General features: G+C 42.5%; 1 protein-coding gene across 1 annotated transcript in view; it reads left to right on the top strand.

Moving 5' to 3' along the window:
- Positions 1-27,384, top strand: part of trip4 (thyroid hormone receptor interactor 4) — a 133,037-nt gene that overhangs the window by 37,185 nt on the left and 68,468 nt on the right. The window contains exons 9-11 of the mRNA XM_041178649.1: positions 3,543-3,669; positions 5,685-5,878; positions 16,952-17,076. Of these exons, the coding sequence (XP_041034583.1) occupies positions 3,543-3,669; positions 5,685-5,878; positions 16,952-17,076 (446 nt within the window). The remainder of the gene's footprint in view (positions 1-3,542; positions 3,670-5,684; positions 5,879-16,951; positions 17,077-27,384) is intronic.

Raw genomic sequence — 27,384 nt, 5'->3', positions numbered from 1 at the left:
CCGTAGAAATAACCTTTTCCATCACGCGCTTCATCTCCAGGGTCTTTGCACACAGCTGTTCTTGGTGAATGATGCAGTGATGTGTGATGACTTCATGAGGCACTGATTTGAGTATTAGACTAACAAATCCATTGTGCTTGCCTGTCATTGCAGGAGCTCCAGCTGTTGTTAAATACAAAGTATTTTTCCCTCTGGAAGATTGAATTTCACCAAGACACATTTTACTTCATCAAGAATGTCTTGTCCCATTGTCATGCCTTTCATTGGACGTAGGTCAAGCAGTTCCTCAACAACTTCAAAAGTTTTGGCGACTCTTTGTACATTGATTACCATTGAGATGTATCACTCAAATCCCTAAACTGTAAAACTGACAGGCATAGAGTCTTTTGATAAGAGAATTTTGAATGTAGGATTCTAAGTTGTCTACTTTTCGAGTAATCGTCCGATGGGAATGGCTGGTTTTCTCTATCATCGACTTTTCTTATCAGGACATGCCACAGGTGCAAATATGCCCAAACAGTCTTTCACAAATTCCCCATCAGAAAACAGTTTCCCTCTCTTGGCTACTGTTTCAGCGATCAAAAAAATCATCTTGGTTGCTGCCTCAGAACTCTAGTTTGCAGCTTTGTAGAACAATTGTGGCCTAATAATGTTTTTGTTTCAGCGAGTTCACTTGGTCGATTGACACTTGATCTGTGAGCTGTCGACTTTGCTGGCACGTTTCGTAGGATAATGTTGCTTGATATTGTATTCCTTAAAAATAGCAATCTTCTCTTGACATATCATTCACGAGATTCATTGTGTTCAAAAACAGGAAAATCATCAGTCCAAGAGCCTTTGAAGTCTTGCCCTTCAGTGTCAATTTTTCTTTTCTTGCCTGTAATCAAGGGAGCCGCCAACTATGTTTTGAATATTATGGATGGAAGCTATTTGAGTTAGATATCGGGTATATATTGCTACTTGAAATTAAGAATCTTGAAGTCGATAGAGTGAAAAGCTCAGCAGTTAGGTTCAAAGAAGAAGAAAAGTCTGAAACTTACTCGACCTACGTTTTTCATTACCAGTTGATGTGTGATATGTAAGGCTGGTGGGCTGCATAGAAACCGTTGGCCATCTGAACTCTGGCCCGTGAGCCATATGTTGGACAATCCTGCTCTAGAATATATGCAAATAGATTGAACTTGCCTATGGTGTGCACTCTGGTATAATAGTTTTGTACTCAGTGTTAGGACTCACACATGGCCACTTGAGGGGAATAATGGAGGATGCCCTGGACAGCAAGAAGCTACTCTTTTTGTTGCAAGAGGGGTGGGAAAGTAGAGATATAAAGGTAGAAAGAAAATTTTTTTTTAAGAAGAAACTACCATATTGTAAAAACCCATCTGGTTCACTAAGGTCCTTTAGGGAAGAAAATCTAGTGCCTTTCATGACTCATGATGCCCCAAAGCGCTTTGCAGTCAATGCAGTATTTTTGAAGTGTAGTCACTGTTGTGTTGCAGAAAATGCAATGGCAATGGTAGTGGTATTGTTGCTGGACTAGTAATCCAGAGACCCAGGGTAATGCCCTGGGGACCCAGGTTCGAATCCTGCCGTAGCAGATGGTGGAATTTGAATTCAATAAAAACCTGGAATTAAAAGTCTAATGAGGGCCATGAAACCATTGTAGACTGTTGTAAAAACCCATCTGGTTCACTAAGGTTCTTTAGGGAAGGAAATCTGCTGTCCTTACCCAGTTTGGCCTACGTGTGACTCCAGACCCACAGCGATGTGGTTGACTCTTAAATACCTCTGAACAAGGGCAATTAGGTGTGGGCAATAAATGCTGGCCTAGCCAGTGACGCCCACATCCCATGAATGAATGTAAAAAAAAAATTGCATACAGCAAGTTCCCCAAGTAATCTGTCTTTTTGTGATGTTAATTGAAGGATAAATATTGGCCTGGACACTGGGGAGAGTTCTGCTGTTCTTTGAAATAGTACCTTTGGATCTTTTATATCCAACTGAGAGGGCAGATGTGGTCTAAACTTCATGTCTCATTTTAAAAAAAATTGTTAATGGGATGAGTGGTTAGGCCAGCATTTGTTGACCCATGGCTAGTTGCTCTTGAGGAAAGGCACACTCATCTTCATCTAAGACACATATATGCATCCTAAAACCAATGAATTTGTTGGTAATTTCTCTTTATTCTCCCTAATTTACCACTGGTATAAATCAGGGTAGTCTGTGTACTAAATCTCACCAGTTATCCATTTATTATGTGTAGGACTGTTGAAAGCTTGAGATTGCAGCAGTACAGTCAGTGAATGAACAAGATAACTCTGCAAGTTAAGAGGTTGTATGTAGAACAATGGTATAGTGTGGGCTGTTTGATTCATTCCCAGACTCATTTGCAGTTCAGTTATCTTTAACTGGGCATTTTAGCTGCCATTTGGATTGCCACATGAAATCTGTAAGAGGGAGATCAAAGATACATGTCCCTTTCATGGTAGGGCATCCTATCCTTTTCATTGAAAAAGTATGTAGAGTGCTTTGAACTGACAGTGATGTAGTTTTTAATCTCTACTGTAATCCTTGGGTCTTTAGGGAAGCAATTGTTATAAGGTGATGTGGTTTAGAGCCAATTCACAGAGATACCATAACAGCATTCAGAGTGTATGTTGATTTGAAATGGCCTGTGGTCTGTGACACTTAATTTTAGCTTGTGATGGCTTGAAATGCAGTCACGTGTAATTCTCATTTACAGCAAGCATCTTTCCTTCAGGGTGAGCAATGAATGAGCACACAAACTTGCACTATGATTATATATTGACAATCTTCTTCTGTAATGGCCCCTTGGGATGACAGTGCAGTGCAATTTGCTCCTTTTGTGTTTCAAAATCGATTCCACAACATTGGAGTATCAGTGAGACAATTGTGACCCTGCATTTTGTGATTTTATTTTCACCGAATTATACAGCCCAGAGGAGACCATTTGCTCTACCATGTGTCTCTTTGGAAGAACTATCCCATTGGTCCCATTCCTGTGCTCTTTCCCTATAGTTTCTGGCATTCAGATTGTCCTTACTGTACTCCATTGGCCCAGCATCCTGGGAGCTGTAGGCAGGGTTTATATATACCTCCCTTGGCAGTGATGCAAAAAAAAAATCCTCTTTAGCTGGATTTTGACAATTCGGAAGCCTGTGGTTCTGCCTCATTTTACCTTGAAATACTGCTGCTCATGTCAGGGTTGTTAGCTGCAACCCTGACTGGAAATTACAGTGAGATTTAATTATCATTAGGTTGCAGCATCTATTGCAAACCAATATTAGCATATTTGAACACAAAATGGGAAGTTACATTCCTGACATGCCCTTGCTGACACACCTTTCCATCATGGGGTTGTAGCACCTCCAGCTACTTTTTATGGTTCAAAACCAGGTATTACTATAGAGCATGCTTGAGCGCTGCTGGACTGCATCCATCCCATGTTACTGGCATATTTTGGTTTGGTTGTCTTTTAGTTGCCAGGGTCACTTTTGTCATATGTTTTACTTTTAAAACAGACTGGATGATCTTGTACAAGAAATGAAGTCCGGTTCACAGAACAACACTTCCAGCAAGCAGGTTGAACGGAACAAGCAGCAGCTCGGCGAATTGGTCAATCCCAATATCATTCAATTTCCTCCCGTTGTAAGTATCAACGACCAAGTCTAATTGAATGGCTACCATTGTTCAATGTATTGCCACTTGAACAAAGATTGCCCATGAAACCAGTGCTATTGCCAGTAAAAGAGCTGAGGGATTCTTTAGCTATATTTGTGTGGAGACTCCACACTTAATTGTAGATAGGATCTACCTGCAGCAGTGTAGGAAAAAATGCCGCCTTTAGTCTTTGAATGAATTCATACCTCTGGATCTGGCTGAACAGATTTAGATGACTTAATAATACTCCACAGAAGGGGCACTTTGGCCCATAATTCCTGTGCTGGCTCTTCCCACTCCCCTGTTGTTTCCCTATTGTCCTACAAATTATTTCCTTTCATGAGCAAACAAGGCATTATCTTTTAACAGTGAAAGGAAGATTCTCATCAGGGTGGAGTAAAGAGAGAATAGAATCATGGAATAGTACAGCACAGAAGGAGGCTAATTGAGTCTGTACCTTTAGAAATCCATTTAGTCCAACTCCCCTGCTGCTCTTTTTCCAACTCCCTGTAATTTTTTTTTCTCGTTTAGGTATCTATCCAGTTCCCTTCGGAAGGCTATTATTGAAACTGCATCCACTGTCCTATCAGGCAGTGTCTGTCTAATCCTAACCAGTGTTGAGTAAAAAGGTTTTTCCTCATGTCACCTGTGGTTCTTTTGCCAATCTCTTAAATCTGTGCCCCCTGGCCATTGACCCTTTAGCCGCTGGAAGTTTCTCTTTATTTGCTTTATCTCAACCTCTCGTCATTTTAAACACTTCCATCAAATCTCCTCTTAGTCTTCTGTGCTCTGAAGAGAATAACCCCAGCTTCTCCAGTCTGCCTATGTAACAGAAATCCCTCGTGCCTGGAATAATTCTAGTAAATCTCTTTTGTGCCCACTTAATAGCCCCCATGCCCATCTTGAAGTGTCGTGTCTAGAAGTGGACACAATGCAGGTGGTGTACATCAATCGATTTTTTAAGAGTAAGAGGGAAAGCAGCAAAGGCTGCAAAGACAACAGGGACTTTGGGTGCATTGAATATAAAAGCATGGATGTAATGCTGAATCTGCACAAGGCATTAACTAGACTATAGTCGCAATTTTGGGTACACCATTAAAGGAAAGCTTTTAAAACCAGTGGGAGGGCAAAGCCAAGGTTCATCAGAATCATAGAAACTAGAATTTTTAATTGATGGAGAAAGGCATGGGAGAAAAATGGGCTTTTTAATAGAATACCCCTAAAGGGAGGGAGAAACCTAATGGAGGTGCCTAAGATAATGAAATTGCTTGAGAGGGCATAGAGTGAAAGGTTCTTTCTACTGGTTGGTGAAGTTTTAATTTGGGACTTGGGCTTGGATTAGTTCTGGAAAGAAACATAGGAAGCTGGAAGAATTGTTTTCATGCAGCATATGGAATGCTTTAACACAAATGGTAATTGAGACTAAACTGTCATTTTAAACTCTGGTGCAGTAGCAGCATAGTGGTTATGTTACTTGTTACTGGGCTAGTGATCTGGAGACATGGGCTCAGATACCACCATGGCATCTGGGGAATTTAAATTCAATTGATTTAAATAAATTTTAATTTAAAACTAGTAGCATTAATTGTGAGTAAGTAACTACCAGATTATTGTACAAGCCCATCTAAGGTCCTTTAGTGTAGGAAATCTGCCAATTACTAGTTGTCAATATGTGATTCCAGACCCACAGCAATGTGGCTGACTCTTAACTGCCCTCTGAAATGACCTAGCAAGCCACTAAGTTGTAATCAAGGAGGCATAATTACCACCTTCCCAAGGGCATTTGCGTTACTGGCAGTATTCAAATTCTGTGAATGAATTAAAAACAAAAATGGAAATTGAATAAATATTTGAAAATTGGGCCAGTTGATATGGAGTGTGGCCTCCTACCAATGCTGTAACTTCTCTGTTCTTTTGTGTAATTCCATGTTCATATCTCTGTTTTTGTGTCTTTTTCTGTCTGGAGCGTAGATTAATGCTCAAACTTTATCCTATCTCTGCAGTATGTGGAACTCACTGGTACAGGCACCCATAGGAGAGGGGGCGACACCCGCTCACAGAGCAGAGTTAGTGATGTCACCTCACAGAAGAGCCGTTTGCGAATCCAGGACCGAGAGCTGTTGGAGATGTCTGATGATGGGATGTGTCTCAGTATGCATCAGCCCTGGGCTTCACTACTTGTAAGTGGCATCAAAAGGTAAGTAGCAAATGATGCACTTTACAAGAAGTGAATATTCAGTGTAACATTAGATCAAACGTGTCCTTGACATTGCCACTTAAGTGATGTGAAAATAACACTCAAGAGACAGAGGGATTTAAATTCAGTGCGATTTTGCAAACTTTCAAAGGCAGTGCTGCTTCTATTTGAAGTATGACTTGCTGTGTAACTTAAATAGCCAGAAATGGGCTGCCAATTTGAAACCTTGTTAAGGCCATTTTCTCCTGGATGGACTGAGGCTTCTTCATATGCGAACCTCCATTTTGATTCTGTTATTGGAACTGTTACTCTAGCTGATGGAGTTCATTGAGAATAGACCTGCCCCAGAGCAACTGTAACCGAAAAAGCCAAGCCAAATGCTTATCTTCCTTAATACGCTCTTAATTACACACATACATTTGAGTGCAGAAATTAATAGTATGGAAGAGGCCATTTGGCTGATCATGTCCCCACTGGCCAACAAGCAGCCCATCCATCTAGCTCCTACTTTCCAGCTCTTGGTCCATAGCTTTGTATGCTGCAGCACTTCAAGTGCATTTCAAAGTACTTTTTAAATGTTATGAGGGTTTCTACCTCCACCAACCTTTCAGACAGTAATTTACAGATCCCCATCACACACTGGGTAAAAGAATTTCCCCTTGAATCCCCTTAAACCTCCTACCTCTTACCCCAAATCTACACCCTGTCTCCTGCCAACGCAAGATGGCCACACAAGATTGCCACCAATACCTGTCTGCGCATGCGCACTGGTCCACGCGTATGCAGAAATCCAATGATGCCACTCTGCTGCCAGAAATCATTTGCAGTTCAAGGCAAGAAAGGGGAACAGGTCAGGAAGTGAGAGGTTAAACAGCTCACTTTAAAAAATGGCCTATGCAGAGTCAGTTGGCTCAGCCAGTGATTATCATTGGTACAATAAGGAATTGTGTGTGGCTGCTGAGTAATTATTGGATTATGTACACTTGAGCTGCTAATCTGTGTGTCTCTGCGTTTCACCGAATTCAGTCGAAATAAAAATGAGATGTAAAACAGGTGCAGATTCGCTATCCCTCAATTTACACACACTCCCTCAGATCTATTCCACATATGTGGAGACCATTTCAAACTGATCCTCAAGGTTAGTTGCTTTTACATTGCGATGGCTGCTAGTTTTGCCTATTCTGTTGCTTGCAGTGATGTAAGAGTAAAACACCAGAACTGTGCATGCATGCCATTGGCAACAAATGTAGCCTTAAATCCATTCCCCCTGGTTATAACCCCTCAACCAAGGGGAAAAGGGCCTTCCTGTCCACTCTATCCAGGCTCCTCATAATCTTATACACTTCAATTAAGTCTCCTTTGAGCCTCCTCTGTTCCAAAAGAAAACCCCAGCTTATCTAATTTTCCTCATAACTAAAATTTTCCAATCCAGGCAAAATCCTCATCTTTTCTATATGTGTTCTCGTCCAATCACAACTTTGCACACAGTACTCCAGCTGTGGCCTAACTAGTGTTTTATCCGGTTTCAGCAATTTCAGCATAACCTCCCAGCTCTTATTTTCTGTGCCTCGGTTAATAGAGGCAACTATATGCCTTCTTGACCACTTTATCAACCTGTTCAGCCTCTTTCAAGGATTTATGTCCCAGGTCCCTCTGTTCGTTTACACCTCTCAGTAATGCTACCTTTTATTGCACATTACTTTGCCTTATTAGCCTTCCTCACAGTACTCCAGATTGAACTCTATTTGCCACTGTTCCGTCCACCTGACTAGTCCATTGATATCAGAATCTCACAGAATCACAGAAATGTTATGGTGCAGAAGGAGGCCATTCAGCCCATCATGCCTGCACCAGCTCTCTGAGCAATACGACTCTGCCATCCTCCTGCCCTTTCCCTATAACCCTGCACATTGTTTCTATTTAAATAATCATCTAATGCCCTCTTGAATGCTTTGATTGAACCTGCCTGTACCACACTTCCAGGCAGTGCATTCCAGACGCAAACCACTCGCTGTGTAAAAAAAAAAGTTTTTTTCTCATATCGCATCTGCTTCTTTTGTAAATCATTTTAAATCTCTGCCCTCTCATTCTCGATCCTTTTACGAGCAGGAACAGTTACAAGTGGGAACAATTTCTCCCTACCTGCTCTGTCTAGGCTCTTCATGATTTTGAACACTTCTATCAAATCTCCTCTTAGCCTTCTCTTCTCAGGAGAACAGCCCCAACTTCTCCAATCTACCTTCATAACTGAAGTTTCCCATCCCTGGAACCATTTTTGTAAACCCCTTCTGCACTTCCTCCAGTGCGTTCACATCCTTTCTACAGTGTGGTGCCCAGAACTTTACTCCAGCTGAGATCTAAATAGTGTCCTGTACAAGTTCAGCATAGCCTTCTTGCTCTTGTAATCTATGTCCCGATTGATAAAGCCAAGGGCACTGTATGCTTTATTAACTGCTCATTCTATCTTTAATGACTTATGCACATATACACCCAGGTCCCACTGCTCCTCCACACCCTTTTAGAGTTGTACCCTTTATTTTGCACTGTGTGCTTCTGTGATTTTTATACTGTCTCTCTGTGTTCTTCCTACCAAAATGAATCACCTCACACTTCTCCGACATTGAACTTAATCTGCCAACTATCTGCCCACTCCACCAACTTGTCTATGTCCTTTTGAAGTTCTACACTCTCCTCACAGTTTACAATGCTTCCTAGTTTTGTATGATCCACAAACTTTGAAATTGTCCCCTGCACTCCAAGATCTAGATCATTTAATATATGTCAGCAAAAGCAAGGGTCCCAGTACCAACCCCTGGGGAACTCCACTACAAACCTTCCTCCAGCCTGAAAAATATCCATTAACCATTACTTGCTGTTTCCTATTATTCAGCTAATTCTGTATCCATGTTGCTATGGTCCCTTTTATTCCATGAGCTACAACTTTTCTCACAAGTCTGTTGTGCTGCCTTTTGGAAGCTCATGTACACAACATCAACAGCATTACCCTCATAACTCCTCTCTGTTATCTCTTCAATAAATTCCAGCAAGTTAGTTAAACATGATTTTCCCTTAAATCCATGTTGGCTCTTGCTAATCAACCCACAGTTTTCCATATGTCTATTAATTCTATCCCGAATAATTGTTTATAGAAGCTTAATTGTGGAAAGGGAGGTATGAAGACTTAGAGGTTTAGGGAAGGAATTGCAGATTTAGAGCCCAGGCAGGTGAAGGCACGGCCACTAATGGTGACACGATTGGAAGTGGGGATGCTGAGGGAACCAGAATTAAAGGAAAACAGATAGTGGAGGATGGTGGGACTGGAGGCAATAGGGAGTGGAAGCAGGGTCTTTCAATATTTTTCAGGCAGAGCTAAATAGATTCTTGATTAACAAGAGGGTGACAGGTTATCGGGAGTAACAATCAGATCAGCCACGATCTTACTAAAAGTGGATAAATCCCCGGGCCCGGATGAAACATATCCAAACAGCTCCAAACTTCTACCACCCCATATCTTCCTGCAGTCTACAACTTTCTTCTTCATTATCAACCACCTGGCCAATTTTTGTATCATCTGCAATTTTTTTAATCATACCCCTACATTCACGACCAAATCATTGATGTATAGTACAAAAACAAGGATCCTAATACTCAGCCCTGTGGAACTGCACTGGAAATGATCTCCCAGTCACACAAGCACCCATCGACCATTATGTTCTTCCTGCTTCTGTGTTAATTTTGGATCTAAATTGCCACTTTGCTTTGAATTACTTTCATGATTAGTCTGCCTTGTGGGAGTTGATCAAAAGCCTTACTAAAATCCATATAGACTGCATCAAATGCACTGCAATCATCGACTCTGCTTATTACTTTCTCAAAAAATTCTATCATGTTAGCCAGAGACCAGCTTCCTTTAACCAATCTGCTCTGACTTTGATCAATCCATGTCTTTCTAAATGAAGATACACCCTGTCCCTCAACACTTCTTCCAACAACTTTCCCACCATTGAAGTTAGGCTGACTAGCCTGCAGTTACTCACTATCCTTTCTCCTTTCTCCTTTTTCAAACAATGGTGAAAGGTTAACTCTCCTCCAGTCTTCTGGCACCACACCTGTAACCAAAGGGGACTGGAAAATTATAGTCAGAGCCTGCACTGTTTCTTCATTTGCTTTTCCTTAACAGCCTGGGATATGTTTCATCCGGGCCCAGGGATTTATCCACTTTTAGTAAGATCATGGCTGATCTGATTGTTACCCCCGATAACCTTTCACCCTCTTGTTAATCAAGAATCTATTTAGCTCTGCCTTTAAAATATTGAAAGACCCTGCTTCCACTGCCTTTTGAGGAAGTGAGTTCCAAAGACTTATGACCCTCAGAGAAAAGAATTCTCCTAAGCTCTGTCTTAAATGGTTGACCCCTTATTTTTAAACCGTGACCCCTACTTCTAGATTCTCCCAGAAGAGGAAACATCCTCTTCACATCCACTTGTCAAGACCCTCAGGATCTTAAAGGTTTTGATCAAGTTGCCTCTTACTCTTTTAAACTCCAGTGGCTATAAGCCTAACTTGTCCAACCTTTGTTTGTAAGATAACGTGACCATTCCTGGAACAGAAACAGAAAATGCTGGAAAAACTCAGCAGGTCTGGCAGCATCTGTGGAGAGAGAAACAGAGTTAACGTTTTGCTTCCGTATGACCCTTCTTCAGAGCATATGAACCTGAAATGTTAACTCTGTTTCTCTCTCCACAGATGCTGCTAGTTCTGCTGAGATTTTCCAGCATTTTCTCTTTTTGTTTCAGATTTCCAGCATCCGCAATATTTTACGTTTTCCCATTCTTGATGCTGGCCTAGTAAACCTTCTCTGAAATGCTTCTAATTTACATTTCCTTAAATAGGGAGATCAGTATTGTACACACTATTCCAGGTGTGGTCTCACCAGTGCCCTATACAACTTAAGCAGGTTTCCTTACTTTTGTATTCAATTCGCCTTGCAATAAACAATAACATTCTCTTCGCTTTCCTAATTATTTGCTGTACCTGCATACCAGCCTTTTGTGATTCATGCTCTAGGACACCCAGATCCCTCTGCATCTCAGAGCACTGCAATCCCTCACCATTCAGAAATTAAGCTTCTTTTTTATTCTTTGTGCCAAGATGGACAATTTCACATTTTCCCACATTATACTTAATTTGCCAGGTCTTTGCCCACTCACTTAACCAATGTCATTTAATGGCCTCTTCATGTGCTCTTCACAACTAACTTTCCTACCTATCTTTGTCATTACCAAACTTAGCAACCATACCATTTGTCCCTTCATCCAAATCATTGATGTAAATTGTAAAAAGAGGCCCCAGCACTGAACTTTATGGCACACCACACACTATATCCTGCCAACCAGAAAAAGACCCATTTATGGTTACCCTCTGTTTTTCTGTTAGCTAGGCAACCTTATATCCATGCTAATATGTTACCCCTTACACCATGAGCTTTTATTTTCCGCAATAATCTTAGATACAGCACCTTATCGAATGCCTTCTGGAAATCTAAGTCCAGTACGTCCACTGGTTCTCCTTTATCCACAGCACATGTGACTTTTTCAAAGAACTCCAATAAATTGGTTAAACATGATTTCCCCTTCACAAAGCCATTCTGAATTTGCCTGATTGCTTTAAAATTTAGGTGCCCCACTATAACATCTATAATAATAGCTTCTAACATTTTTCCCTATGGCTGATGTTAAGCTAACTGGCCCATAGTTTCCAGCTTTACTTCCCTCCTTTTTTGAATAAAGGGGTTACATTTCCTATTTTCCAATCTAATGGAACCTTCCCCAAATCTTTGGAATTTTAGAAAATTAAAACCAATGCATCAACTATCTCACTAGCCACTCCTTTTAAGATCCTAGAACGAAGTACATCAGGATCCAATGATATGTCAGCCAGCAGCTCCAACAATTTGCTCAGTACCACTTCTCTAGTGATTGTAATTTTTGTGAGTTTCTTCTCCATTCCCCCCCCCCTTTCCATTTCCTGATTTACAGCTGTTTCTAGATGTTACTTGTGTGCTCTATTGTGAAAACTGATGCAAAATATTGGTTCAGTTCATTTGCCATCTCCTTACTTTCCATTATTAATTCCTAAACTCACTTTCTACAGACCAACAATCACTGTGTAACTCTTCTTATTTAAATACCTATAGAAACTCTTACTATCAGTCTTTATATTTCCAGCTAGCTTTCTCTTGTACTCTAATTTTTCCCTCCTTATTAATCTTTTTGTCATTCTTTGCTGTTCTTTATATTCTGTACAGTCTTCTGACCTGCCACCCATCTTTGCGCAATTATATGCTTTTTTTCTTTGTTACTGTCTTTAACTTTTTTAGTTAACCACGGATGGTGGGTTCTCGCCTTCGGAAGTTTTCTTTCTTATTGGAATGTATCTATTCTGAAATATTCCTTTAAAAGTCTGCCACTGCATCTTTATGGACCTATCCCTTAACCTCATTTGCCAGTTCACTCTAACTAGCTCCACTTTCATGCCCTCATAATTGCTCTTATTTAAGCTTAAAATGCTAGTCTCAGACCCAATTTTCTCTACCTCAAACTGAATGTAAAATTCAAATGCATTCTGATCGCTGCCACCTAGGGGTGTCTTCACTATGAGGTTATCAATTAACCCTACCTCAATGCACATTACCACGTCCAGTATAGCCTGATCTTTGGTTGGCTCCAGATGTGCTGTTCCAAGAAACTATCCTGTAAACATCCTCCAAACTCCTCATCTACTTACCTTTGCCCATCTGATTTTTCCAATCTATACGTAGATTAAAATCTCCCCTGATTATCGTTGTACCTTTCTGACAAGCTCCCTTTAACTCTTCCTTTATACTCTGTCCTACCGTGTAATTACAATTCGGGGGCCTGTACACCACTCCCACAAGTGACTTTTTGCCTTTATTGTTTTTCATCTTGGCCCAAACTGTTTCTATGTTCTGGTTTCCTGAACTTAGGTTATCCCTCTCTAATGCACTAATAATTTAATTAATTCACGGAACCACCCTTCCACCTTTTTCTAGTTTCCTGTCCTTTCTAAATGTCACGCACCCTCCAATATTCAGGCCCCAATCTGTCATCCTGCAGCCATGCCTCTGTAATGGCTATCATTTATTTATTTCTGTTTGTGCTCTCAGTTCATTTGTTTTGTTTTGAATGCTATGTGCATATAGATACAGAGCCTTTAAATTTGCCCTTTTATTATTTTTGTAATGTCTGGCCTTATCTGCTGATTTACTCTTAGATTAATACACTCTGTTCTTTCCTGTCACGTTCTACTTATCTGTTCTCATATTAGTACCTTACTCCGACCTTGTCTCTACTTTTTGTTTTAACCACATCTTCCTAATTTTGATCCTTGCCCCCACTATTCAGTTTAAAGCCCCCTCCACTGCCCTAGTTATGCGACTCGCTAAACATCAGCTCCAGCATGGTATAGATCCCACTTTTCCCCCGTACTGGTGCCAGTTCCCCACAAACCGGAACCCGCTTCTCCTACACCAGTGTTTGAGCAACACATTCGTTTTCTCTAAGCTTATTTGAACTATGCCAATTTGCACGTGGCTCAAGTAATAATCCAGAGATTATTATCTTTGAGGTTCTGCTTAATTTGGTGCCTGGCTCCTCATTCTGCCTATGCAGTATCTCCTTTCTTGTCCTGCCTATGTTGTTGGTACCTACATGGACCATGACAACTGGATCCTCCCCTTCCCACTGCAAGTTCTGCTGCAGCCTGAGCAAAGGGCCTGAACCCTGGCACCGGGCAGGCAACATAACCATACGAACTCTCATTCTTTGCTGCAGGGAACAGTGTCAATCCCCTTCATTACACTGTCCCCTACTACCGCTACATTGCTTTTTGCTCGCCCCACTTGATTGGCTTCTTGTCAGTCAGCTCATCCACCCTGTAACCCCCACTCCCATCCAGACAAGCTGAGAGAACCTCAGGCCTGTTAGACATTTGCAGAGACTGACACTCCTGCCCTCCATGCCCCTCATCTGCCTCACTTGAAGTCATACCCTCCTGTTCCTGGCCAGCTTCCAAACCAGAAGACCCTATCCTAAAGGGTGTGACTACCTCCTGGTACAAAGCATCCAAGTAACTCTGCCCCTCCCTGATGTGTTGCAGTGTCTACAGCTCAGCCTCCAGCTCAAAGACTCTGAGCTGAAGCTTCTCAAGCTGGAGACAGTGCAGATGTGTTTGCCCTGGATCACACTGGCATCCGGGAGCTCCCACTTGCTGCAGCCATGACACATCACCTGTCCCGCCATCTTTGTGTCTTAATTAATTACTTATTTTATTCAATTATTTATTTTCTTTTATGTATTTTATAAATCTTACCACAAAGTCCTGTACTATTTTGAACTTTAGGAATGGAATAGACTTATCCACTTACCAGATACCCACCAAACAGCCAGTTTTTTCCCCTGTAGTGGAGCACGAACCAATTCCTGCAGGGAAATAAAGGGGGGAAAAACCAGGGGCGATATGTTCCTCCCCTCCTCATTGACCTCTCTCAGCTTGTCAAACTCTCTCACTCTGTTAAAGTTGCACTCGGTGCTGGCCGCACTGAGAGTCTGAATTTATATGTTCCGAAACAAAAGACAGAACTCAGGTACAGAACAGACTAGTTCAAGCTAGTTTCCTTAATTAACTATCTCAGCTGCTGTCAACGCAAAGCTTCTATCTCCCTGTTTGGGCTCTTGGATAAGACTTAGAATTTAAACAACACTTGCAGTTAAATGTTAAATCTATACAATATTATTTTTAGAAAGTGATTCAAGATTCCCTCAACTCGCCAGTACACTCGCACTTTGAGGAAGTGCTGGTCGCACTGAGAATCTCTTAGGGTAGTACCCGGATTAAGACAGATTTGTTGGACCAGAGGGCACAAATTTAAACTGATTTCAATTTCCATCAATGTTGGGAAGATGATAGACCTGCTGAATAAAAGGGCTGGCTTGACTGGGAGAGAAATGCACATGTTTGAATGGTAGGCTATGATGACTAGTATACTTGGGAATGAGATTTTGGCAGTGGTCTTTGCTCTGATTGTTCGTAAGATATTTTGACCATCGGCAATGAATGGCCAGAAAAATATAATGGTCATTAAACATTTCTGCTAGATTTGCTTTGGATTTTGCATTAACCCTAATTGATTTAGTTAAGTCTTTTTATTCATTCATGGGATGTGGGCGTCGCTGGCTCGGCCAGCATTTATTGCTTATCTCTAATTGCCCTTAAGGAGGTGGTGGTGAGCCACCACCTTGAACTGCTGCAGTGTATGTGATGTACACCTGTTAGGGAAGGAGTTCCAGGATTTTGACCCAGCGATAGTGAAAGAATGACGATATATTTCCAAGTCAGGATGGTGAATGACTTGGAGGGGAACTTCCAGGTGGTGGTGTTCCCACGTATCTGCTGCCCTTGTCCTTCTAGATGGTAGCGGTCCAGGGTTTGGTAGTGCTATCTCAGGAGCCTTGGTGAGTTCCGACAGTGCATCTTGTAGATGGTACACACTGCTGCTACTGTGTATTGATGGTAGAGGGAGTGAATGTTTGTGAATGGAGTGCCAATCAAGTGGGCTGCCTTGTCCTGGATGGTCTCAAGCTTCAAGTGTTGTTGGAGCTGCACTCATCCAGGCAAGTGGAGAATATTCCGTCACACTCCTGACTTGTGCCTTGTAAATAGTGGACAGGTTTTGGGGAGTCAGGAGGTGAGTTACTTGCCGCAGGATTTCTAGCTTCTGACCTGCTCATGTAGCCACAGTATTTATATGGCTCGTCTAATTCAGTTTCTGGTCAATGGTAACCCCCAGGATGTTGATACGGGGGGTGGGGTGTTCAGCCAATGGTAACGCCATTGAACACCAAGGGGCAATGGTTAGATTCTCTCTTGTTGGAGATAGTCATTGCCTGACACTTTTGTGGTGCGAATGTTACTTGCCACTTGTCAGCCCAAGCCTGGATATTGTCCAGGTCTTGCTGCGTTTGGACATGGACTGTTTCCGTTTCTGAGGAGTTGTGAATGGTGCTGAACATTGTGCAATCATCAGCGAACATTCCCACTTCTGACCTTATGATGAAGGAAAATCATTGATGAAGCAGCTGCCTTTATTATGTTTTCTGCTGTTCTTAATTTTAGGACAGTGCTGTTCAAGTTCTTCCCTGAATGAATTTTTACCTGAAACATGTTCTGTCCATAGCTCAGTGGTAGGAATCTTGCTTTTGCGTCAAAAGCCTGTTTATTCAAGCCACTCTTCAGAGACTTGAGCTGAAAATTTAGACCGGCACTTAAAATGCAGCCCTGAGGGAGTTGATGTTGGGGATGCTGTCTTTCAGATCAAATCCTCTGTTGAATATAAAAAATCCCATAGAGCTAATGGAAGAAGAGCAGGGGAGTTCTCTCTGATGTCCTGACCATCATCTATTCCTCAACCAAAACCAGTAGAACTGATAATCTGGCCATTTATTTTTTTGCTCTATGTGGGACTTTGCCCCCTGCAAATTAACTGTTGTGTTACCCTGCATTACAACAGCGACTGCTCTTCAGAAGTACTTGAGCAACATACTGCGGATGCTGGAAATCTGAAATAAAAACAGTAAATGCAGGAAATACATAGCAGGTTTGGCAGCATACTTGGAGGAAGAACCAGTCCTTTTGGGTCATTTGACCTTTCGGAAAAACGGATGGTAGGTAATTAACTTGAAATGTAAGTTCTTTCTTGATCTCTGCAGATGTTGCCAGACCTTCTGAGTGTTTACAGCCTTTTCTTTTTTAACTTCAGAAGTACTTCCCTGGCTGTGAATCGCTTTGAGATATCCTGAGGATATGAAAGACATTTAATAAATGCATGTCCTTTATTTCCTCCTGTTACTTATTTAGTTCATTTTGCAGCAAGCCCTGGATGGTTATTTGCTGGATGGTTATATGCCGAGTACTCCTGCCTAAAGATACATAGCCATAGTATTTTGTGTGGGACTTGTTCTGAGGTTTTAAGTCCAGTTTGCTTTGTGTTCCCAGGGCAGAGGGTAGGACCTGGTACACATCACACCGAGGCCGGCTATGGATTGCAGCCGCTGCCAAAAGACCATCACCCCAGGAAATAACTGAGATCGAAGGCACCTATAGGGCAATGTATGGCAGAGGTAAACCACTTCTTCAAGATCAGTATTTTCAGACCTCTACTTTGTTTCAAAGTAGGTATGGCCATTCAACAATAGTGATGTTGGAATGCTCGTTTTAATACATAGGGTTAGTGGGTAATCTACATTTAAGTAGCTAGGTTTAACTCTAGATTCAGCTGAAGATTTTTAACATTGGTTTATGCTGACCTGTTCATTCTAGAACTCGCTATTTTGAATTTCAGTTTTTAAAGCTAGGTGGCTGTTTTGGGTAGAGCACTAGGGGGAGACAATGGCATAGTAGTAATGTTACTAGGACTAGTAATCCAAAGGCCAAGGCTAATACTTAAATCCCACCATGGCAGCTGGTGGAATTTAAATGCAATTAATGAAATGTGGAACATAAAGATGACCATAACAACTATCATCAACTGTTGTTTTAAAAAAAAACTCATCTCAGTCACTAATGTCCCTTGGAGAAGGAAATCTGCCATCCTTGCTTGGCCTGGCCTATGTGTGACAACAATATGGTTGACTCTTAACTGCCCTCTGAAATGGCCTAGCAAGCCACTCAGTTCAAGGGCAATTCGGGATGGGCAACAAATCCTGGCCTTGCCAGTGATGTCCACATCCCATAATTAAAAAAAAACACAATGTATGCCCCAGTGCACTAGTTCCATGCAGTGAAGCAAAAGAAGGAACTTGTATTGAGATAACACCTTTCACATCAGCAGAAAATCTCATAGGAATGTGAATAGGCAATTTGACACCTGGAGTCTGTTTACCCCATCCTATTAGAACATGGTTGTTGTGTACCTCAACTCCATTGATCCACAATGGCTGTACCTTTATATTCTTGTCAAACAAAAATCAACCAATCTTAGTCTTGAAAATGTCACTTGTGTTCCGTGGCCTTTTGGGGAAGCAAGTTTCATAATTCCCCTGCTCTTTGTATGGAAAAAATTTCACTTCTCAATGGCCTGACTGTAATTTTAAGATCAAATCTCCTTGACTTGGACTGCTTTACCAGAGGATGTTGGTTCCCTGTGTCCTCATCAAATCCCCACATCATTACATATCACAAACATAGAATATACAACACAGAAACAGGCCATTTGACCTAATCAATCCATGCGATATGTTCCACCTGAGACACTTCCCAACCTTCCTCATCCAATTTTAAACATATTCCTCTATTCCTTTCCCCTTCATAGGCTTATCTAGCTTCTCTTTAAATACTATTCACCTCAAATACTCCCTGTGACAGTAGGTTTCACTTTCTCACCACTTTCTGGATGTAGAAGTTCATTTTGAGTTCCCTATTTGATTTCTTCTTGACTATCTTATATTGATGGCCTCTAGTTTGCTCTTTCCTTCAAATGAAAACTCTCCCTGTCTACTCTATTAAACCTTTCATAATTTTAAAGACACTTGTTTGTTCACCACTCAGTCTCTCCTTCTAAGAGAAAAGAGTCTTGGTCTTTTAATTTCTTAATGAATGTAACCTTGTAGTTCTGGTATCTGGACTGAGATTTCAATTACTAATGTCTTGGGGTACATATTCAGTTCTTTACCCTTACATCAGCATAAGCCAATCAATGTCAAAAATCTTTAATTGACTCTAGAGTCAAACCCAGCTATTAACGTAGATTACTCACTTTATTACATCCTCTCCAGTGCCTTTATGTCCATTTTGTAATACAGGTGACCAGCACTGGACAGAGTACCCCAAGTGTGGTCTAACCAAGGCTCAACAAAAGTTTAGCAAATCTCTCTGCTTTTCAATTCTATCCTGCTAGAAATAAACCCTCATACTTGGTATCCTAACTTACACCAAGTCCCATCCACCAAGTCTCTTTGTGCTCGCTGGCCTATATTGGGTCTCGACTAAAATTGAGGTATTCCTTAAACTTCTCATCCTTGTTTTCAAATCTTTCTGTGGCCTCGCCCCTCCCATTCCTATCCCTGTAATCTCCTACAACCTCACAACCCTCTGAGACATCTGCACTCCCTGAGAAGGGGCAAGACTTAGAACGGAGCTGGAGAGTTAAAAGCGTACAAGAAGGAGCAAGACTGGGAGCAGAGTCGGGAATTAAAAGAGCGCGAGAAGGAGCGAGACTGAGATAAACATACTAAATTGTAGTATACATAGGAATTATTCTAAATTAAGATAATAACTAAAATAAATGAGTAAATACTTTAGTAAAAGCTTTATATAAAGTATAAGATAGTCAGTGCAGCTCGGCCAAGTGGAATGTGCATCTTGCAGGATGTGGGAAGTTGTGCAGGCACAAATTGACTTCAATGATTACCTCTGTAGGAAATGTCCACCAGCTGCAGAAACTTGAGCTCTGAGTTGCAGAGCTTGGGTGGCAGCTGGAGTCACTGTGAAGCATCCACAAGGCTGAGGATTATATGGATAGCATGTTTAGAGAGGTGGTCACATCAGAGCTAAGAAGTACACAGGCAGAGAGGGAATGGATGGCCGCCAGCATATCTAAGATCAACAGGCAGGTAGTGCATTAATCTTCTAAGGCTATCTCACTCTTTAACCGCTTTTCCATTTTGGATACTGGTGAGCGAGATGGTTCCTCCAGAGGACTGTAGCAAGAGCCAGGTCACTAGCGCCACAGGTGGCTCAGCTGCACAGGAGGGGATGAGGAAGAGTACAAGTGCTATAATAGTAGGGGATTCAATAGTTCGGGGAGCAGACAGGCATTTCTGCAGCTATCGACGTGACTCCAGGGTGGTCTTTTGCCTCCATGGTGCCGGAATCAAGGATGTCACAGAGCAGCTGCAGGGCATTCTTTTGGGGGAGGGTGAACAGCCAGAGGTCGTGGTTGGGACCAATGACATAGGTAGGAAAAGGGGTGAGGTCTTGAAAGCAGATTTTATTGCATCAAGATAGATAGAATACTTGGAGAGTTTGATAGAATCGGGGTAGGCAACAGTAAGTCATTAGAAGGGGTCAGAATAAGCGGGAAAGTAAAAAAGCCTAAAGCAGAGCTAATGTGCATGTATGTGAACGCACAGAGTGTAGTTAATAAACTTGGTGAACTGCAGGCGCAGGTTGACAAATGGAATTATGATATTGTTGCTATAACAGAGACCTGGCTCAAAGAAGGGCAGGACTGGGTGTTACATATTCCTGGGTAAAAGGTGTTTAGGAGAGACAGGAAAGGGGTGGGGAGTGGAATGGCAATATGGGATAAAGACAGCATTACATACTGAAGAGAGAGGATGTACCAGAGGGGTCAAGGACAAGATCTCTCTGGTTAGAGGTAAGGAATAGGAAAGGTGCAATAACATTGATTGGTGTAGTATATCAACAACCAATTTGTCACAGTCCTTCTCAGTGTTGACTATCCCTCCCCCAGTTTGGTGTCATCTGAAAATTTAGAAATTGCATTTTTGATTCCAAAATCTAAATTGTTAATATGAGTTCTGAACATTAGTGGTCCCAATATTGGAGCCCCACTTTTCAACCTCTGAATAGTTATCCTTTACCCCCTAATTTCGGTTTTTTGTCTTGCAGCCAGTTGGCTGCTACTTGTTTCTGATTCTGTAAGTTCTGACATTATTCATTAATTCGTCATGTGGCACTTCTTCAAAGGCTCTTTGGAAATAATTTAAACACCTCTATTAAATCGGTATCAGCTTTCTGGTGCTTCACAGTCAGTGAACTGTATTTTAGGTGTAGCCACTGTTGCAATGCAGGCAAATAAGCTCCTGGTCATTGGTAATAGAAAATACAGACATTGAAAGACCATAACATCTATCCTGCCTAGAGGAATGGGGTGGGGGTACACTACATGTGCTAACATATGTGGATAACACGTAACTAATGAGAGGAGGAGGAGAATAAATGCTGTGTAGTTGGAACTTGAGAAAGACTTAATTTCATTTCCTGCCACCTCAGCTATTCCCTGACTAGGTTTGATCCAGATTATAAGTGACAACCTTATTTAAGCAGCAAAGTGCTTTAATAGATAAGGAATGGCAGCAAAGTTAATTGACTTCTGAAAGAGATAACCACACACACACAGATTTTTCTGTTTTGTCAGCAGTTCCAGTCACTGTTTGGACAGTCTTTGCAATGTGGAGAGATAAATTACCATTCTCCAAAAGCTTAACCAGTTCACTGATTTGTTGTAACAATAATTCAAGGTTACCACACTCCAGAGGGAAATTTGGTCCATCACAATTTGTGTCAGCAAACATTGATGAATAGTCATTTGGTAGTGCAGAACTTGAGTATTGCTTAAAAAATGAGACTTTTTTTTGTCGGAGCTTTTCATCTTGCACTCATCAGGACAATTCACAAGAATATCAAATTTAAATGGAACAACAGTTTATACTGTGAGAAGAGAGAGTGTTGATTGATTGGCTAGTGGACTCTGGTAGAGGCGTTGCCATGGAGAATGCACCAGTTGATGGTGATTGATGGTTAACTGCTAAGCATTTTTTTTTAAATTTAAACCAGATAGCTTGACTTTGGTCAAGGCATTGCCCTGAGGAATGAACCAGCAAATGGCTGCCACTTATTTTGTGTAGCTGAAACAGGCACAATATATGTACATGTTCTTTCTGTCTGCAAAGAACAGGGTCCTGTGTATTAATAAATGTAGTTTCCAGTACATGCAAATGTGCCATATTGCGAGCCTGACTGACAATCTTAAATATTAAATTGGTTGTCAGCGTAATTCTTAACACACTTGATTATTTAGAAAATGTTGTCCAATCACGGAGTCACATCTAATATTGGACACTGCGTTTTGAGTTTTGCAAGCATGGGCTGGGTTGGGTATGATCTGTACCTTGCTCATTGTGAACAGTGCAAGGGACACATTGTTTGATATGATTCACCAGTTTTTGGGACATACGGCCTACAAACCTGGCATCACACTAGCACTGAAATTCATATACTGCATTACTCATTTGTGTGATAGGCAGAACATCTTTTTGGCTTGACAGCAGGATCCTGTTATTGGTGTTATAATCCCAGCTGATGTTACTACTGGACAAGCCAAATCCCAGGGTGGAACCTGGCTTGATAGATCCTAAGTTTTATTTTTTGTTTCGTTACATGGAGAATGGCTACTAAACAGAGTCACAGCAATCAGCTGGCGAACTTTTAACAAAAGAATAAAACGTTTATTAAACAAAAAAAGATGAACTATATTACAATACTTCTTCACCCACAACTATACCTTTACAGATATATACAGATTTGTAAGGATAACACAAATTACAAAAGCTATCTTGCACTCTAATGTCCACAGTAAGTACACAGTCCACGCAAACCAATAGGCGACCTGTGGTCAGACACACCACACTCTGAAACCAACCGACAGATGCCACTCCAAACACATGCTGTGGATCTCTCCTCAAGAACTCACTCTGGAACGTTCCCGAAACAATGCTTTCTCTCAGACGTCTTCCACAGGGGTGCATCTCCAGGGTTTCGAACTCTCCTTCCGATGTTCCTCTCCCCTGGATCGTCACGTGCATTCAAGCTTTGCCTTCCATGCACTCTTTCACAAACTAAGCTCTGCCAACAGAACACCACTGCTTCACATGCCTGTAGTAAAGAGTTACAGACCTTTGGCTGTCCCCTTGGGTATTCCAGCTTTTCTCACACTTTTATATTGCTTTAAATCTGCCTTGCAGCTTTCTCCCTTTAAGCTTGGAGTCTTCCTCTCTGCTCCTTACTTTCACTTCCATAGAACAGGACTTTTTCCAGATTCCTGTCCTTTAACTAGACTGTGCTCTTGGGACCTTTCCTGTTCCACTACCTGGATTTTGGGACTTTCTTCTTTAATTTCTGGAACCAATTTTAGTTTGGGATTTGCTATCTGTCTCTGTTGTACAGCCTCTCTGAAATCCTAGCTTCAGCTGGACTTTGGCTTGGGACTTGCTATATGTCTCTCCTATGCTGCAACTGCTTCCAACTGAACTGAAGCTACTTTTTTTGTCTCTGTGGGACCTCCTGTTGCTAGGCAACAACACAGCTTTTTTCCAACATTGTCATAACTTTCCTTGAAGAGTCATAAGACCTCCATTAAGGTGCAGGCATCTTTTAAAGTGAAAATAAAACTCAACTCCCCTTTTTCTTAACACACAAACACACAAATACCAATCAAATTGAAACATTAAAGCTACACCTTATTCCTAACACACCCAAATACACATAAGTTACTTAGGCTATCTCTAATTCCTAACAGTGGTGAATACCACTCGTGTTGCTACTGCATAGTAGCAGCATGAAACAGCTAGCTTCACCTGTTGCTCAAATTTTTGCGACACCTTGCCGTTCCAGGGTAATCTGAGGTAGACTGAGCACTTTTCAGGGCCGAAAGTGATGGCCTTGGGCCTGTTCATAAGTTTGCATGATTTCCAGCGTGAAATTATCTCATCAGGGTAGCCATTATCCTCCAGGATGCCTTTGATGTGCCCTGTTTCATCATCGAGCTTGCATAGTGAGCAAATGGCTCAGACCCTATTATGGGGTTGTCAATAAGGCCAATCTTGTAGCGTATGGAACTGTAAGAATCCCAAAGGGTATATTGACCAGTGATGGTCGGCTTGCAGTCGACTGGCAGTTTGTTTCAACTAGCACATTAAGGAAAGGGAGTTCATTTGACTGCTTCATTTGCAGACAGATGGAACACGTACAAACATTTGCGCCTGTTTCAGCTAAACAAAATAAGCAAGAGCCATTTGCTGGTGCATTGGTCAAAGCATTGCCCTGAGGAATCAGAGTCGAGCTGTCTGATTTAAATTTCAAAATGCTTGGCAATTAACTGTCAGTCACCATCAACCAGCGCATTCTCCATGGAAATGTCTCTGCCAATCAGAGTCCACTTGCCAACAATTGGCACTCTTCTCATACAGTACAAATTGTTGTTCCCTTTACATTTAGTATCCTTGCAAATTGTCCTGATGAGTGCAAGCTGGAAAACTTGGACAAAAAAAGTCTTTCTTTTTCAGTAACAAACGTTGACAAATTTGGAGAGTAGATTTAGTGAGTTAATTCACAGCTAAATTTTGGTCACTTGTTTTCAAATTCCAGTGCAGTACTGAGGGGGTGCTGCAGGCTCAGATATGCTGTCTTTTGGATGTGACATTTAAACTGAGCACTCCCCCCAGCTCAGTTGGATGTTAAAGAGCCCATGCCTCATCCAACATCATTTAAACAGATAACCTGGTCATATCATAAAAACAAAAAAACTGCGGATGCTGGAAATCCAAAACAAAAACAGAATTACCTGGAAAAACTCAGCAGGTCTGGCAGCATCGGCGGAGAAGAAAAGAGTTGACGTTTCGAGTCCTCATGACCCTTCGACAGAACTTGAGTTCGAGTCCAGGAAAGAGCTGAAATATAAGCTGGTTTAAGGTGTGTGTGTGTGGGGGGCGGAGAGATAGAGAGACAGAGAGGTGGGGGGGGGTCGTGGGGTGTGTGTGGTTGTAGGGACAAACAAGCAGTGATAGAAGCAGATCATCAAAAGATGTCAACGACAATAGTACAATAGAACACATAGGTGTTAAAGTTAAAGTTGGTGATATTATCTAAACGAATGTGCTAATTAAGAATGGATGGTAGGGCACTCAAGGTATAGCTCTAGTGGGGTTTTTTTTTATAATGGAAATAGGTGGGAAAAGGAAAATCTTTATAATTTATTGGAAAAAAAAGGAAGAGGGAAACAGGGGGTGGGGATGGGGGAGGGAGCTCACGACCTAAAGTTGTTGAATTCAATATTCAGTCCGGAAGGCTGTAAAGTCCCTAGTCGGAAGATGAGGTGTTGTTCCTCCAGTTTGCGTTGGGCTTCACTGGAACAATGCAGCAAGCCAAGGACAGACATGTGGGCAAGAGAGCAGGGTGGAGTGTTAAAATGGCAAGCGACAGGGAGGTTTGGGTCATTCTTGCGGACAGACCGCAGGTGTTCTGCAAAGCGGTCGCCCAGTTTACGTTTGGTCTCTCCAATGTAGAGGAGACCACATTGGGAGCAACGAATGCAGTAGACTAAGTTGGGGGAAATGCAAGTGAAATGCTGCTTCACTTGAAAGGAGTGTTTGGGTCCTTGGACGGTGAGGAGAGAGGAAGTGAAGGGGCAGGTGTTGCATCTTTTGCGTGGGCATGGGGTTGTGCCATAGGAGGGGGTTGAGGAGTAGGGGGTGATGGAGGAGTGGACCAGGGTGTCCCGGAGGGAGCGATCCCTACGGAATGCCGATAAGGGGGGTGAAGGGAAGATGTGTTTGGTGGTGGCATCATGCTGGAGTTGGCGGAAATGGCGGAGGATGATCCTTTGAATGCGGAGGCTGGTGGGGTGATAAGTGAGGACAAGGGGGACCCTATCATGTTTCTGGGAGGCAGGAGAAGGCGTGAGGGTGGATGCGCGGGAGATGGGCCGGACACGGTTGAGGGCCCTGTCAACGACCGTGGGTGGAAGACCTCGGTTAAGGAAGGAGGAGGACATGTCAGAGGAACTGTTTTTGAATGTAGCATCATCGGAACAGATGCGACGGAGGCGAAGGAACTGAGAGAATGGGATGGAGTCCTTACAGGAAGCGGGGTGTGAGGAGCTGTAGTCGAGATAGCTGTGGGAGTCGGTGGGTTTGTAATGGATATTGGTGGGCAGTCTATCACCAGAGATTGAGACAGAGAGGTCAAGGAAGGGAAGGGAAGTGTCAGATATGGACCACGTGAAAATGATGGAGAGGTGGAGATTGGAAGCAAAATTAATAAATTTTTCCAAGTCCTGACGAGAGCATGAAGCGGCACCGAAGTAATCATCGATGTACCGGAGAAAGAGTTGTGGAAGGGGGCCGGAGTAGGACTGCAACAAGGAATGTTCCACATACCCCATAAAGAGACAGGCATAGCTGGGGCCCATGCGGGTACCCATAGCCACACCTTTTATTTGGAGGAAGTGAGAGGAGTTGAAGGAGAAATTGTTCAGCGTGAGAACAAGTTCAGCCAGACGGAGGACAGTAGTGGTGGATGGGGATTGTTCGGGTCTCTGTTCGAGGAAGAAGCTAAGGGCCCTCAGACCATCCTGGTGGGGGATGGAGGTGTAGAGGGATTGGACGTCCATGGTGAAGAGGAAGCGGTAGGGGCCAGGGAACTGGAAATTGTTGATGTGACGTAAGGTGTCAGAGGAATCACGGATGTAGGTGGGAAGAGACTGGACAAGGGGAGAGAGAAGGGAGTCAAGATAACGAGAAATGAGTTCTGTGGGGCAGGAGCAAGCTGAGACGATCGGTCTAGACCTGCCCCGGTAGACCGATCGTCTCAGCTTGCTCCTGCCCCACAGAACTCATTTCTCGTTATCTTGACTCCCTTCTCTCTCCCCTTGTCCAGTCCCTTCCCACCTACATCTGTGATTCCTCTGAAACCTTACGTCACATCAACAATTTCCAGTTCCCTGGCCCCTACCGCTTCCTCTTCACCATGGACGTCCAATCCCTCTACACATCCATCCCCCACCAGGATGGTCTGAGGGCCCTTAGCTTCTTCCTCGAACAGAGGCCCGAACAATCCCCATCCACCACTACTGTCCTCCGTCTGGCTGAACTTGTTCTCACGCTGAACAATTTCTCCTTCAACTCCTCTCACTTCCTCCAAATAAAAGGTGTGGCTATGGGTACCCGCATGGGCCCCAGCTATGCCTGTCTCTTTATGGGGTATGTGGAACATTCCTTGTTGCAGTCCTACTCCGGCCCCCTTCCACAACTCTTTCTCCGGTACATCGATGATTACTTCGGTGCCACTTCATGCTCTCGTCAGGACTTGGAAAAATTTATTAATTTTGCTTCCAATCTCCACCCCTCCATCATTTTCACGTGGTCCATCTTGCTTGGTCTTGATTTTCAGCCCGAATTTAAAATTTGGCAAGCGTGGATGTTTGTCACTTAGGTAGCAATGAAACCAGGAAGCCGGTCACAAAGTTAGTGGTCCGAAGACCTACCCTGAATTACATCATCTGATGTGTGTTACTTTATTAATTACTTATTTACATTACCAAGTGAAGCAGCATTTCACTTGCATTTCCCCCAACTTAGTCTACTGCATTCGTTGCTCCCAATGTGGTCTCCTCTACATTGGAGAGACCAAACGTAAACTGGGCGACCGCTTTGCAGAACACCTGCGATCTGTCCGCAAGAATGACCCAAACCTCCCTGTCGCTTGCCATTTTAACACTCCACCCTGCTCTCTTGCCCACATGTCTGTCCTTGGCTTGCTGCATTGTTCCAGTGAAGCCCAACGCAAACTGGAGGAACAACACCTCATCTTCCGACTAGGGACTTTACAGCCTTCCGGACTGAATATTG

This window comes from Carcharodon carcharias, chromosome 32 (genome assembly GCF_017639515.1).
Source record: "Carcharodon carcharias isolate sCarCar2 chromosome 32, sCarCar2.pri, whole genome shotgun sequence".
Taxonomy (NCBI): domain Eukaryota; kingdom Metazoa; phylum Chordata; class Chondrichthyes; order Lamniformes; family Lamnidae; genus Carcharodon; species Carcharodon carcharias.
This window is presented reverse-complemented; position numbering and strand designations above follow the sequence as displayed.